Genomic DNA, 12,281 nt, shown 5'->3' with positions numbered 1-12,281 from the left:
TGAGTTTTGTATATAATAAAACTATAAGAATTAAAATAAATAAATAAAATAACCGGTTATTTTGTCTTTTAATTTTCCTTCATGTATAAGTTATAGCCTATATAGTATCAAAATTTAAAATAGGAAATAATATAGATATTACTATTAAATGGAAATATAAAATTCCTATAGTTTTTTTTATCCAATTCATGTAATTTAGTTTATATAGAGATTTCAATAATAAAGAGAAAATTATTGAAACTAAAATTGTCAGTATTACAACACGTTTAACTTGCAATTACACGAGTCAAATATACAACACGTTTAACTTGCAATTACGCGAGTAAAATATACATCTAATTAAAACTTTCTACAATAATTTTTATTGATTTTCTTACTTATTTTACATAGAAATAATATTGAATTTTTTAAAAAAATTCTAATTTATTACATGCAGTTTTTACAAAAAAAAAATATTGAATATATTTATTCCTTATTTAATATTCGTACAAAGTGTTAAATATAACTAGAAATAAATAGTATTTGTTATGAATCGATAGAAATAATTTTGATGAAGGTGTCCTAGCTTCTCCAATGACAAATGTGTTAAGATAAATAATAATGCCGTGCTTTTATGTTTTATTTTATTATGCGATGTTCATAACATACTTTATTAAAAAAAAAGGGAAAATAGAATGAATTATGTCTCCCATTTTAATTAACTCTTTTGGGATTTTATTTATTTTTTAGTATCAGAATTATAATAATAATATTTAATAAAATTTTGTATATATTATTTTAACTCTCTATCGCTAAAGCGATTCTAAGAATTTCATTCTATGAGATTTTTTAATTATTTATTTGTGTGTCCTTTTTCAATGATCATATATTTGATATAAATATTTTTTAAAATAGTGGTTTCAACTAGGGTAGGTTTGCTGTCATTACTTCATATTTTAAGATGTTAGGTAGAAGTGATCGGTCATAATATTATTTTATTTTACTTCTATTCTACTTTTTATTTTACTTTTATTTTATTTTTAAAAATAAACAATTAAAATTTTATTTAATTTTGTACTTATCATTTATCTATTTTTCTCTTTTTTAATTTTTATATATATTATATTTCTTGCCTATTTCTTTATTCGCTACTTCAATTTATTTTATTTCTTAATTTTACTTATTTTTACTTTAGTGACGTGGAAGAATGTAGGATTAGTTGAAGTACAGGTATATATATATATATATATATATATATATATATATATATATATAATTTTATTTCTTAATTTTACTTATTTTTTACTTTAGTGACGTGGAAGACTGTATGATTAGTTGAAGTACAGGTATATATATATATGACTTTGTGTGATATTATTAATTATTAACATGTCATAACCGCAAATAGTTTAGGCTGCTCAGCAATGGAATTAATTTATTTAAAATAAAAATATAGAAAAAGTTGTCTTTTTTTTAAATAAAAAAATACTTTAGACAAGAAAAAAAAAATGAAAATCTATTTATTTTATTAAAACACATATTTTAAAAAAATTAAACAAATGGATCTTTTACTATCTTCATCTTCAACTCTTAAGACTAAACTAGTGGAACTTGTTGACTATCCTTTGGATGTAAATCTAACAATGGGACTATAGTTTAGCGGGAAAAACTACAATAATCAACATAAGTTAGTTAATTAGCCAAGGATTGCACTCATATTTCACAAAAACATTAATATGAATTTTCTAAATAACTTAAATGTAATGGATAATAATGTAACTGATGGAGGATAATCGTAGGTAGGCATGGTAACGGGGTGAGTCGAGTTCATGTTTCATGATATTCGTCCTCATTCCTATGGTTTAAACCCATCCATGTCCCCGTCTTTATTCTTGTACCCGTCGGGTATATAATTTTTGTTTCATCCTCGTTTTTGTCGAATATTAGGTATACCTATATTCGTACCCATAAAAAATTAATTATTTTTAGCTTATCTTTCTATTATATTATAATTATAATTGAGTTATTTGTCTATCTTATATTTTGATCAAGAAAATTCTTAATAATTAGACAACCACAAATGTTTTACATCATAATAAACAATCATACATAATTAAATATTAAAATTCTTTAAAAAAATCAAATCTGGGACAGGTATTAAACTGAGGATGGGACGGGTATACTTATCCGTCCCCGATTTAATATTTTGGGTTTTACCTTTACTTCGTACCTGATCAAACTAGATATTCTCCATCAAAATCGGAACGAGTTTAGGTATTACATACTAATACAGATTTATTTGTCATCCCTAACCATAAGTATACAGTTCTCGTTAAGTAATAAAATATAAAATCTACAAAATTTATAGATGACAACCAATTTATCGTGACAAATAAAATAAATGAGAGAAATTATTAGGAAGAGAATGATCAAAATAAAATAAAGGATAAAAAGTAAAAGATTAAATTACACCTTTAATTCCTTTATTTTGATCGATCCATAATTTTAATCCTTTAATTTTAAAATAAAAATATTTAATCATTTCTTTCCCTAATTTTTCGTGGCTAAAGTCAACCCAAAAAAAATTCTCAAACATCTATTTAAACTTAATTTCTTAAAATGGGCTCAAATTTATTGCAATTAAAATACTCCAAAATAGAATTGTAAATTTGAGATGTGCATCCTTTGCATGGTTTTGAAATATGGTCAAGACCATTATTGACTTAGTGTTTTAATGAAAGTTGTAAAAATAATTTTTTCATTAAATTTTTAACGTTATATTGAAAAATGTAGTACTTAGAAGATAGTTGGTGGACTAATATCATAAGGTGCTTGATGTTGCAAGTTCATGTCGTGATAGACTCATATCCAAGTTGTTTTTATCATGATAAGAATATTAGACTTTTTAGTTTAAGTAGTGAAATCGGAGAAATCAATGTAAGTTGTGTACCTAGCACTTTGTGAAGCCTAATACTGTCTATATTTGACTTGGTTGTGATATGTTAGGCATTTTGGTTCGATAAGGTATAATCACTTAAACTACTCACTTCTAATGTAAAAAATCTCTATTGTTGATTTGCATAATTACATATTTAATGTTTATTGTTGTTTATGTTAAGCATCTTGATTGAGTTGAAGTTGATAAGTTGTGTTGTGTAACAAGTTGTATGTTTAGTATCGATGATAATTATAAGTTGTGTTGTGAGATATTTGTTATCAATTATGTTGTTATATTGCTCCTTGCTATTGTTGTTTTATGTTGATTTTTTTTTTCCACAAACTTATCCTTTATTTCAAAAATACATTTTTAAAAATGATATATATTTTTTTTAATGAGACAAACAGAACCTAAAACCCCAATTCGAGCGATTCTGAACCCAACCACGGCGTCACCCTACACGGCCACCATCAAACCACCGCGTTCCGAACCTCAATTCGCAGAAATACTATAAAAATACCAATTTTTTCAGTCTTGTGCCATCGCCCTCATCACGGTAGGGTTTGCAGACTCACAATTTTCGAGCTTGCTCCAGGTGAATAATTTGCGAATCTTTCTTTGTCCCGGCAATGATTAAGCTTTGTTCCCATAGAAATAAACATTTATACAAATGGGTGTTGTTTGCGAAAATGCACATCACAAGTGAGTCGGTTCAGGAGGTTGGAGAAGTAAGCGAAAGAGTGTGCAAGGTCATGATGACGTGTCCCACTCTGGCACTTGACACTGCTCTTGACCAAACCGGAGTTAGAGTGTCCCCTGAAATTGTGGAAAACGTTCTCAAGAGGTTCGAGAATGCTGGCATGTCAGCATTTAGGTTTTTCGAATGGGCAGAGAATCAGAAAGGATACTCACACAGCATAAGAGCATACCACTTGATGATTGAGTCTTTGGCCAGGATTAGGCAGTACCAGATTATGTGGGACCTTGTTAATGTCATGAGGAAAAAGGGTATGCTAAATGTTGAAACTTTTTGCATCATGATGCGAAAATATGCTAGGGCTAACAAGGTTGATGAGGCTGTTTACACCTTTAATGTTATGGATAAGTATGGTGTGGTTCCAAATCTAGCTGCATTTAATGGCTTGCTAAGTGCCTTGTGCAAGTCCAACAATGTGAGGAAGGCTCAGGAGATTTTTGATGGCATGAAGGGCCGGTTTGTGCCGGACCCCAAGACCTACAGCATTTTGCTTGAGGGGTGGGGGAAGGCTCCCAATCTTCCCCGGGCAAGAGAGGTTTTTAGAGAGATGGTTAGTGCGGGGTGTGATCCTGATGTTGTTACTTATGGTATAATGGTTGATGTTCTTTGCAAAGCTGGAAGGGTTGATGAGGCTGTTGAGGTTGTGAAGGAAATGGATGCCAGCAATTGCCGGCCAACGTCTTTCATTTATAGTGTCCTGGTTCATACCTATGGAGTGGAGCACCGGATTGAAGATGCTATTGATACGTTCCTGGAGATGGCAAAGCAGGGAATCAAGGCTGATGTTGTGGTGTATAATGCCTTGATTGGTGCCTTTTGTAAGGTGAATAAATTTAAAAATGTGCATAGGGTCTTGCAGGAGATGGAAGGCAATGGTGTTGCTCCTAATTCGAGGACCTGCAATGTTATCATAAGCAGTATGATTGGCCAGGGACAGACTGATAGAGCTTTCAGGGTCTTCTGCCGGATGATCAAGATATGTGAACCGGATGCTGACACTTACACAATGATGATAAAAATGTTTTGTGAGAAGAATGAACTTGAGATGGCTCTGAAAATATGGAAGTATATGAAGAAGAAACAATTTGTCCCAAGCATGCACACGTTTTCTGCCCTTATCAAGGGGTTGTGTGAAAAGGGCGATGCCGCAAAGGCTTGTGTTGTGCTGGAAGAGATGATGGAGAAGGGAATTCGACCATCACGTGTTACATTTGGGAGGTTAAGACAGCTGCTTTTAAAGGAAGGGAGAGAGGATGTGCTCAAATTTCTTCATGAGAAAATGAATCTTCTTGTGAAGGAGCCTTTATATGATTAAAAAGCATGGAATACATTTGGCAACTATAAACATCCAACATGGTATATGTAGATTTGGAAACTGATTTCGCTGTCAAAACAGTTTCAGTTTTGCAGCCACAGTTATACATATTTGGGATCTGCATATTATGTAATACAAAAATCAGAGCATTTAAGTGGTAAACTCCATTCCTTTTCACCCTGACTTCTGTTGCATTTTTAAGTGTTTATTTATTTTAACATTTTCCTCTTTTTTAAAGCTTGCAAGTTTTTTTTTTTGTTATATATTATAACCCTTTGAAGTGCCATAAGCAGATAGGCTGCTACTGTAATATCCATCCTAACAATAAAATGCACCAACTATCGAGCACTATATTGCTGGTTATTGCAGTTGGGATCATGAGACCATTATCCACTATATTTAAGATTATGCCTAATGTATATATCTCTTGCACATGTTGCAGGAAAAAATTCTTCTAAAGTGGGAATATCACTAAAATGAGTAAATAAGGGTGTATTCATCCTCGAATTTCAGTGAGTTAAGATTTGATGTGTCATGATTAATGAAGTTCTATTGAAGTGAGTGGGGTAAAAGGAATTGTTTTGGATTTTGTCCTTGGGGTATGGAAAATATCCTGATTATCTTGGAGCGTAGAAAGATCTACCAGCACTGTCTGTGTCTGTTAACCAGGACCTGCTTATCAACCTCTGAAAATATTGGTGATGTCACTTGTTATGCTTCCCCATGGTAAAATTCCCTTTAACTTACTTTATTGATTGAAGTCTTAGAATTATATGCTTAGATTTCCATTATGTTATTTCTTTTGCCCAAATTTTCAGCTGTTGAAATGCCATTTGAAGAGTTTGTATTTTTTAATGTCTCTAGCTTATGTTATACATAATTTAATAATGTTGTACATGATAATAATTTATTAATTTGCTGCAAAATCAGAATCAAACTAGACGCTATTGTTTGAACTATTAAATTGATTATAGTATATTGAGTGAGATTTTAAGCCATAATTAAGATAAAGGTTGACTGAAAAGAAAATACTCATAGACACTTGGGATCTTGAGAAGGGGCTTTGTTATGAGATGTGGGAAAGTCCCTCCCTGGTTAACAGTTAAGATAAAAGTAGGGATCGTCAGAATCATTGAAATGTGGATTGAACCAAAATAACTTGTTTACTTTTGCTGGAGTTACTTTTTGATTTTTGTTACTCATTCTTTTTCCTTACTTTTACAGGAAGGGAACTCCTAATGGCTACTTCCGTATGACTTGCTGTAGTTAACCACTATGCAACGTGCATCAGCTACTGGCTTAAACCTTAGTCATTACGCATTTTGAAAAACAGGCCTGTGCTATCTTAAAAGCCGTGACAAATCATGAGGCCAATTTGTGTCTTGGGTACACATGATAGGGACATAGGAGAGGTTGGTAAACAAGAGGTCCACAAGGTTATTATTCACTTACTCATTAGAAATAGTCATAGACAAATCTTACTGTAAGAACTTCGGGAGTGCAAATGATCCTTATAATTGCTATTTTGTGGATATTATTGAGTTTAAATTCTGTCAACCTATTGACTATTGTGCTTATGTAGTTTCTTCTACACATTTTGGGGCCAAAACTTGATTTTTGTTCTTGTTAAGAGGTATTCTGGTAGGATTTTTTTTTTGGTTCGTTCTTGGAGTATTCACCATCAATAGCAGTGACTAATCTCCTCGCTACGTTGGAGGCACTTCAAAAGGTGGGATAGCTGGTCTCAAGATTTAACGTGACTGCATACACAAGGTAGAATTCGAACATCTGACCTTACTTAAGCGTGAATCAACCCCTATCGCTGAACTACATGCTTGGGATTAAGTATTCTAGTAGGATTGAATCCGTGTAAAAACCACAATTCCAATTTCATAGTATTTGATATTGGATTTTGTACTTTGGATTATAGAAGAAATGATTGTTATGATTAATTTTATGTAGATTTTTTTAGTTTATAGTTTATTTCATTCAATTCCAATTATTCATTTAATTTTACATTATGCTCCGGATGAAAAAAAAATTCTTGTTATGTTTTGCAAACTTTTGTATTGAAACTTCCAATTCTAATAATAAATATTAAATATCCAAACAAGAAATTTATGGACGGATTTAAAATACAATTTTCTTACGTTTTAAATTCCTTTAATCCCTGAAATGTCTCATATAAACACTAATCTTAGGGGGTGCATATCACAGCAGTTGCATGTAATCCCAGGTTATGCCACGTCAAACGAGGTGGGTTGTTCTTTTTTGCTCGTGAGTGGTCATGCTAAAAAAATATTACACGAACGAAGGGACCGGTCTGGCCGAAGGTAATCTCAGATGGTTAATGTAGCCATGTTTATGTATATTACAAATGGCAGTTAAGAGTTCCGAGATCCTTCCTGCAATTAATCACCGGTACTGACGTGGCACAATAGTGTCAATGGCTTAATTCCAAAGTAAATCCCTAAATTATTTAGAAAATGTTTCTTAACTTAATTCTTTTAATTAGATCCTTTAAAACAGTAATTAAAAACTTGAAACCGTAAAAATTTTACATGATCTCAATTAAAATAAATTAGTTTAGGAAGCTATTTAAAAATTTCTGAACAATTCAGAGAGAACTACTTAACCTTTTTTTTTTTACTTTTTTTTATGAGACCTTAATAATTTATGCTTTGAATTTCAATATCTATACATATAATAATTTTTTTTTAATGTACACAATTGTTTGGACTGTTTTACTTCTATAGCTATCCTAAACAAAACAATTTTACTTCTGTAATTATCCGAAACCACTTCCACACTCTGATTATAAACAACTATTAATTTCTATCATCTCTATCTTTTAAAATAAATATATAGAGATGAAGCTCTTTTCTCCCTGATATGTATATGTCGGATCCATTAGATGTTTAGATCCAGTAAGTCATCTTGACATTGCGCTACTCGATGAAATATATGAGACTACTTGTGGTAACAAAAATATTGATGGCTTAAATATTTTTAGTCCTTTAAATTTGAATCAAATTTGCTTTTGGATTTTCAAAATTTAAAGTGATTTTTTAATCTTTTTATTTAAAAATATCACACTTTTGATCTCTTAACGTAGAAATAGTCTACTTTTGGTCCCTATTTTGTGAGCTTTTGAGTCACTGATAGTGATAAGGACCAAAAGTATGATATTTTAAAATAAAAAGATATTTAAGTAAAAAATGACTGATCCGCTTTTAGTCAGACGCCCATCTTTCAAATCATATTTTTAATTGTACAATGAAAAGTCAAGTCAAACTCAAAACACTTATAAGTTATTATAATAGGGTTATAAAACTAATGCTCCTGGGAAAATTTTCTAAAGATGGCTTTATAGTAAGCATACATAGACTTAAGCTCTTCCGCTTTGCTTTTTAGTCCTTGAGTCACTTGTTGATAGCGCCGACCCAGAGATCTTGTTAACCTCGTACAGCAATCCAGCTGAGAACAGGAAACTGCATTTATGCAACAAATATTAGAACACCAATAACAAGTTCATACGAAAATATGAAATTGATACATTTTTATGGTTTTTAAATATTGAAGGATCCACAGCTAGCCACCGTGTCCCTATGCCGGGATATGATATTATGATTTCATCTTTGTAAGCCAGATCACGATAACGTCAATACTACACTAGGTCATCTTTGCTTAATATTCTTCATAAGGATCTTTTTTATTTCATTAAAATAACTGTACCCTCCGAAATGGAAACATCATTCTGATTTTCTGCAAGTTGCAAGCATATTAAGCTGCTAAAACCTATGAAGCAAACTCCAATATCGACATGGCACAAACATAAACTCTCCGACTCGGCTAGCATGAAAAATATAGGACGGAGACACAAAACATATATAAAAGAGGCTTATCAAGTGAGAATTATTAAATCATATTTGAATAGTTAAGATTAAAAGATAAATACACTTACGACTTCAAACTAACTTTTAATTTTAACCATCCATATATGGTTATATAACTTCGATTTATAGTTTTTATTTATCACAATAACCAATAGTTCTCACTTGAAGCCCACATGAATGTAACATTTTACTAGGGCTCAAATGATTTGAAGAAATTTAACCCTTTTTGAAATGTTCACTTATGAACTTAGCTAGGTTTTCAAGGAGGCTTGACAGGAATATCCCACTTAATTATTATCAGTTTGAACCATTCAACCGGTGTGATTGCCTTTTGAGGTGTGTTTTTTCTTCTCATCCCCTCTCCCGCTCTTCTCTAATATATACTTCAGATATTAAACTTCTCATGAATTACTTCTTATTCATTCATAAGGAAAAGAGAGGATTAAAGGAGCATACCATGTAGTGATGCAAACTCGATGGACGGTGCTTGCAGCAATAAGAGCAACTGCTTCTGCAACTATGACTGCAAAATAAAATATTACATTCAATTTTCATTAACATAAAACACAATACTAGATGTTCTTCCAGTGTCACAACTCTTTATAAATAGTGAGTGACCTAGGTTCCTAGACAACAAAAATTTGCAGCTCTTCATCACCATGTGCAACTGGAATTGTTATTACCGATTGATAAAGCCATAATATGAATGAAAAAAACAATTTTCCATTAACATACCAAATATAGATACATTGATAGAGATAATAACATGAAGGGGATTACAAAATTAATACTACAAGGGAGATACAAAATTAAATAATAAGGGGGTGGGGGTTCAGCATCAGTTAATCATACAGTTTATTCTGTTATGTATGTTCTCATGCAAATAATCTTTTGTAAACAGTCAAACTTACTATATTATACTAAAATATGTGACTAATAAGATATATATATTGCAGAGGTTTAGAGAAAGGATATATCATAATTTATAATATGGTACTCCTCTTTTGACAAAACTCTCTTCTTTTTTTCTTCTTTATGAAAAATTAATACCTCACATTTTGCCTCTCTAAACAGACATGGAGAAATAAAAACAATGCTCTGCATAATATTGTTTGCGTTCTATTATATTGCAGAATAATATAGCCTTCTTATGTAAAACTATCATGCAGAAAGCTCTCCACAAAATAACAAGCCTGGACTTTGTTTTACCATCAGAGAGTAAACTTGTTATGACAATTAGACACTGGAAAGCATATTCTTAAGAATCTTAACTGCCTAAAAATACAGGCCCAAGGCTGGTAGACGAGCATAAAAAACCTGGTGGAACCTTGTGATACTAACTTCCTAACAAATAAGTGCCTTAGCCCTTAACCTTAAGCAGTATGTTTCAAAGTTCAATGCCACAAAATCAGGAAGTTACAAACAATACTCATTCTGTTATACTTGTTTTAAATTCTCGTAATATAAAATGATATAATTTGTCATCATCAACATTCAAAATCAACATGCACTTACCAGCACCCCAACCAGTTCTTGCACCAATTGTTTCCTGAAAATTTCCAATGAACTGCAAAGACATGTAAATACCTTAAATTACCTAGAAAGATTTGATGGAATTCTTGGAAGAATTATGAATAGAAGATATTTAAAAGAAGACTACACACACACATGTATATCTAAAAGAAATAAGAATCCACATATATCTTGTTAAAAGGCCACCATAGTCCACCTAGCAATAGTATGAACAAAAGATTCTTTGCTTTTCTCAGAATAGAAGAATTATATCAATAAGTGACTGGGGAACCAATATATCCGCATGTTTGGAAACTCTGAGGAAATGAAAACCCACATCAGTTTGTCCCAAATCACGGAAGCTACATATATTAGTTTTAAAGGGGATGTGGAAAGTCAAGGCGGATTTACAGCCAAACATGCTATATCTATTCATCGAATGTCAACCAACAAATTACTAAGTGATAAAAAAACAGGGTTCTTTTCAGTCTTCCAAAAATCTCCTGTCTTCATTTTAAAAACTGGCACCCCCCATAAGAATTAAGAAAAATCATGCAGTGCACGATTTGATGCCATCTAGAGACAAACCTTTGTACAAATATTCTTATAAATTATAAATTATAATTTATAATATATGTCAAAATACCCAAACACTAGTATGAAAAGGGCTGTAATGAAAAAGGAATAAATGATAGACATTCTTCGGTGTCGGAGGTCATAATAAATATTTTTTCCTTCCTTCTAGCATATGATCATATTACTCAGAAAATAACACAATATTATCAGTATATAAAACTTCAAAACTGAGAAAATGCTCATGTATGTGGTTGTGATTGAAGAAAAAGAAGTCAAGAAATGGATTCACAACTCACAGTTAGGAGCACAAGAAATAGGAGAGAGCTGACGAAGCCTCCAAGTATAGTGTATAATTCTGTTGATGCTAGTTTCCCTCGGTACACTACTTGAAGTGAGAGAATGACAGTGAAGAGAAGGAAGGAATACAGCATGGAACTCCCAGACCCCGCCATGGCCTTCTCATTGCAAGTTCAGCAACGATGAAAACACAAACAATAGTTAGAATAGCAGGAAAAAAAATAAAATACTACCACCAGTCACAGAGTTGCAAACAGACACAGCACAAATGTATATATAACACAACCAAAATTACAACATACACTTATCACGAACCCAAGAAGCCACATGTTCTCTAGCGGATACAAGTATAATCCACTGAAACATTCTTTTATTAAAAAAAAAATCGACTTAAGTTGAAAACGGACTAAATGGTGACATGATATTCACCTTTTTTCAAGGCTAAAATCTTTTCTGTACTATACAGCAAGCTTCTCTTCACGAAAAGCAGGGAACAAAGAAGCCACCCCATTCAGAAAATATATTAATAATAAAATGGATGCTACTAATTAACCCCGCTAACACAAAACCATGAACGCAAGGTTTCGCTCACAAGCAGCAAAAGCTACAAATTCCGCGAAGACCAAAAGTCAACAAAGAACTAAAGCTCAACCGATCCAATAATGTATTCAAGGCACACCAATCTCAACTGTAAAATAACTGACCAAAAACCCTAACTCCAAGCTACGTAAACCGTGTTTCATCAAATCCAAACAATTCACCGTTCAAACAAGCAGAACAGAAGCAGCACGCAGTTCAAGTTTCACGACCCAATTAATTTAATTCCCTCTCACTCGCATTATCTCAGAAAACAAACAAAGAATTAGAGAAATGAAGAGAGAGATAGAGAGATAAAGAAGGAGCATACCTCAGATCGGAAGCAGCGGTTTCAGTTCAGATCTCCAGCAGCACGCGATCGACGTTTTACTTCTAATAAACGCACGAGACAAAACAATTACCTGAGGGTAATTC

The 12,281-nt window shown here is 32.1% G+C and overlaps 2 protein-coding genes across 2 annotated transcripts; one reads left to right on the top strand and one right to left on the bottom strand.

The window, feature by feature from the left end:
* The first annotated feature begins 3,304 nt into the window (after positions 1-3,304).
* APPR6 (Tetratricopeptide repeat (TPR)-like superfamily protein) lies at positions 3,305-6,965 on the top strand. The gene is made up of 3 exons (XM_020355220.3): positions 3,305-5,146; positions 5,432-5,715; positions 6,214-6,965. Exon 1 carries the CDS (start codon positions 3,547-3,549, stop codon positions 4,987-4,989), a length of 1,443 nt encoding a protein of 480 aa, XP_020210809.1. The 5' UTR covers positions 3,305-3,546; the 3' UTR covers positions 4,990-5,146; positions 5,432-5,715; positions 6,214-6,965.
* A 1,255-nt stretch (positions 6,966-8,220) lies between these two features.
* Positions 8,221-12,257, bottom strand: LOC109795979 (keratinocyte-associated-like protein). Its single transcript, XM_020355559.3, has 5 exons — positions 12,178-12,257; positions 11,270-11,428; positions 10,401-10,452; positions 9,342-9,408; positions 8,221-8,480 (listed from the first exon to the last, which is right to left on the bottom strand). Exons 2-5 carry the CDS (start codon positions 11,423-11,425, stop codon positions 8,378-8,380), a joined length of 378 nt encoding a protein of 125 aa, XP_020211148.1. The 5' UTR covers positions 11,426-11,428; positions 12,178-12,257; the 3' UTR covers positions 8,221-8,377.
* Between the last annotated feature and the right edge of the window lie 24 nt (positions 12,258-12,281).

Source organism: Cajanus cajan, chromosome 6 (assembly GCF_000230855.2).
Source record: "Cajanus cajan strain Asha chromosome 6, NIPB_CcT2T_4, whole genome shotgun sequence".
NCBI lineage: Eukaryota > Viridiplantae > Streptophyta > Magnoliopsida > Fabales > Fabaceae > Cajanus > Cajanus cajan.
Note: the sequence above shows the minus strand (reverse complement) of the source record. Positions and strands in the feature narration are given on the sequence as shown.

Excerpts from the sequence above, each read along its gene's own strand:
- APPR6 (XM_020355220.3), top strand. The coding sequence starts at position 3,547 with ATGATTAAGCTTTGTTCCCATAGAAATAAACATTTATACAAATGGGTG.
- LOC109795979 (XM_020355559.3), bottom strand. The coding sequence starts at position 11,425 with ATGGCGGGGTCTGGGAGTTCCATGCTGTATTCCTTCCTTCTCTTCACT. Across the intron at positions 9,409-10,400 it reads AAGAACTGGTTGGGGTGCTG|TCATAGTTGCAGAAGCAGTT; the intron begins GTAAGTGCATGT and ends TTTATTTTGCAG. Across the intron at positions 8,481-9,341 it reads CGAGTTTGCATCACTACATG|TTTCCTGTTCTCAGCTGGAT; the intron begins GTATGCTCCTTT and ends GCATAAATGCAG.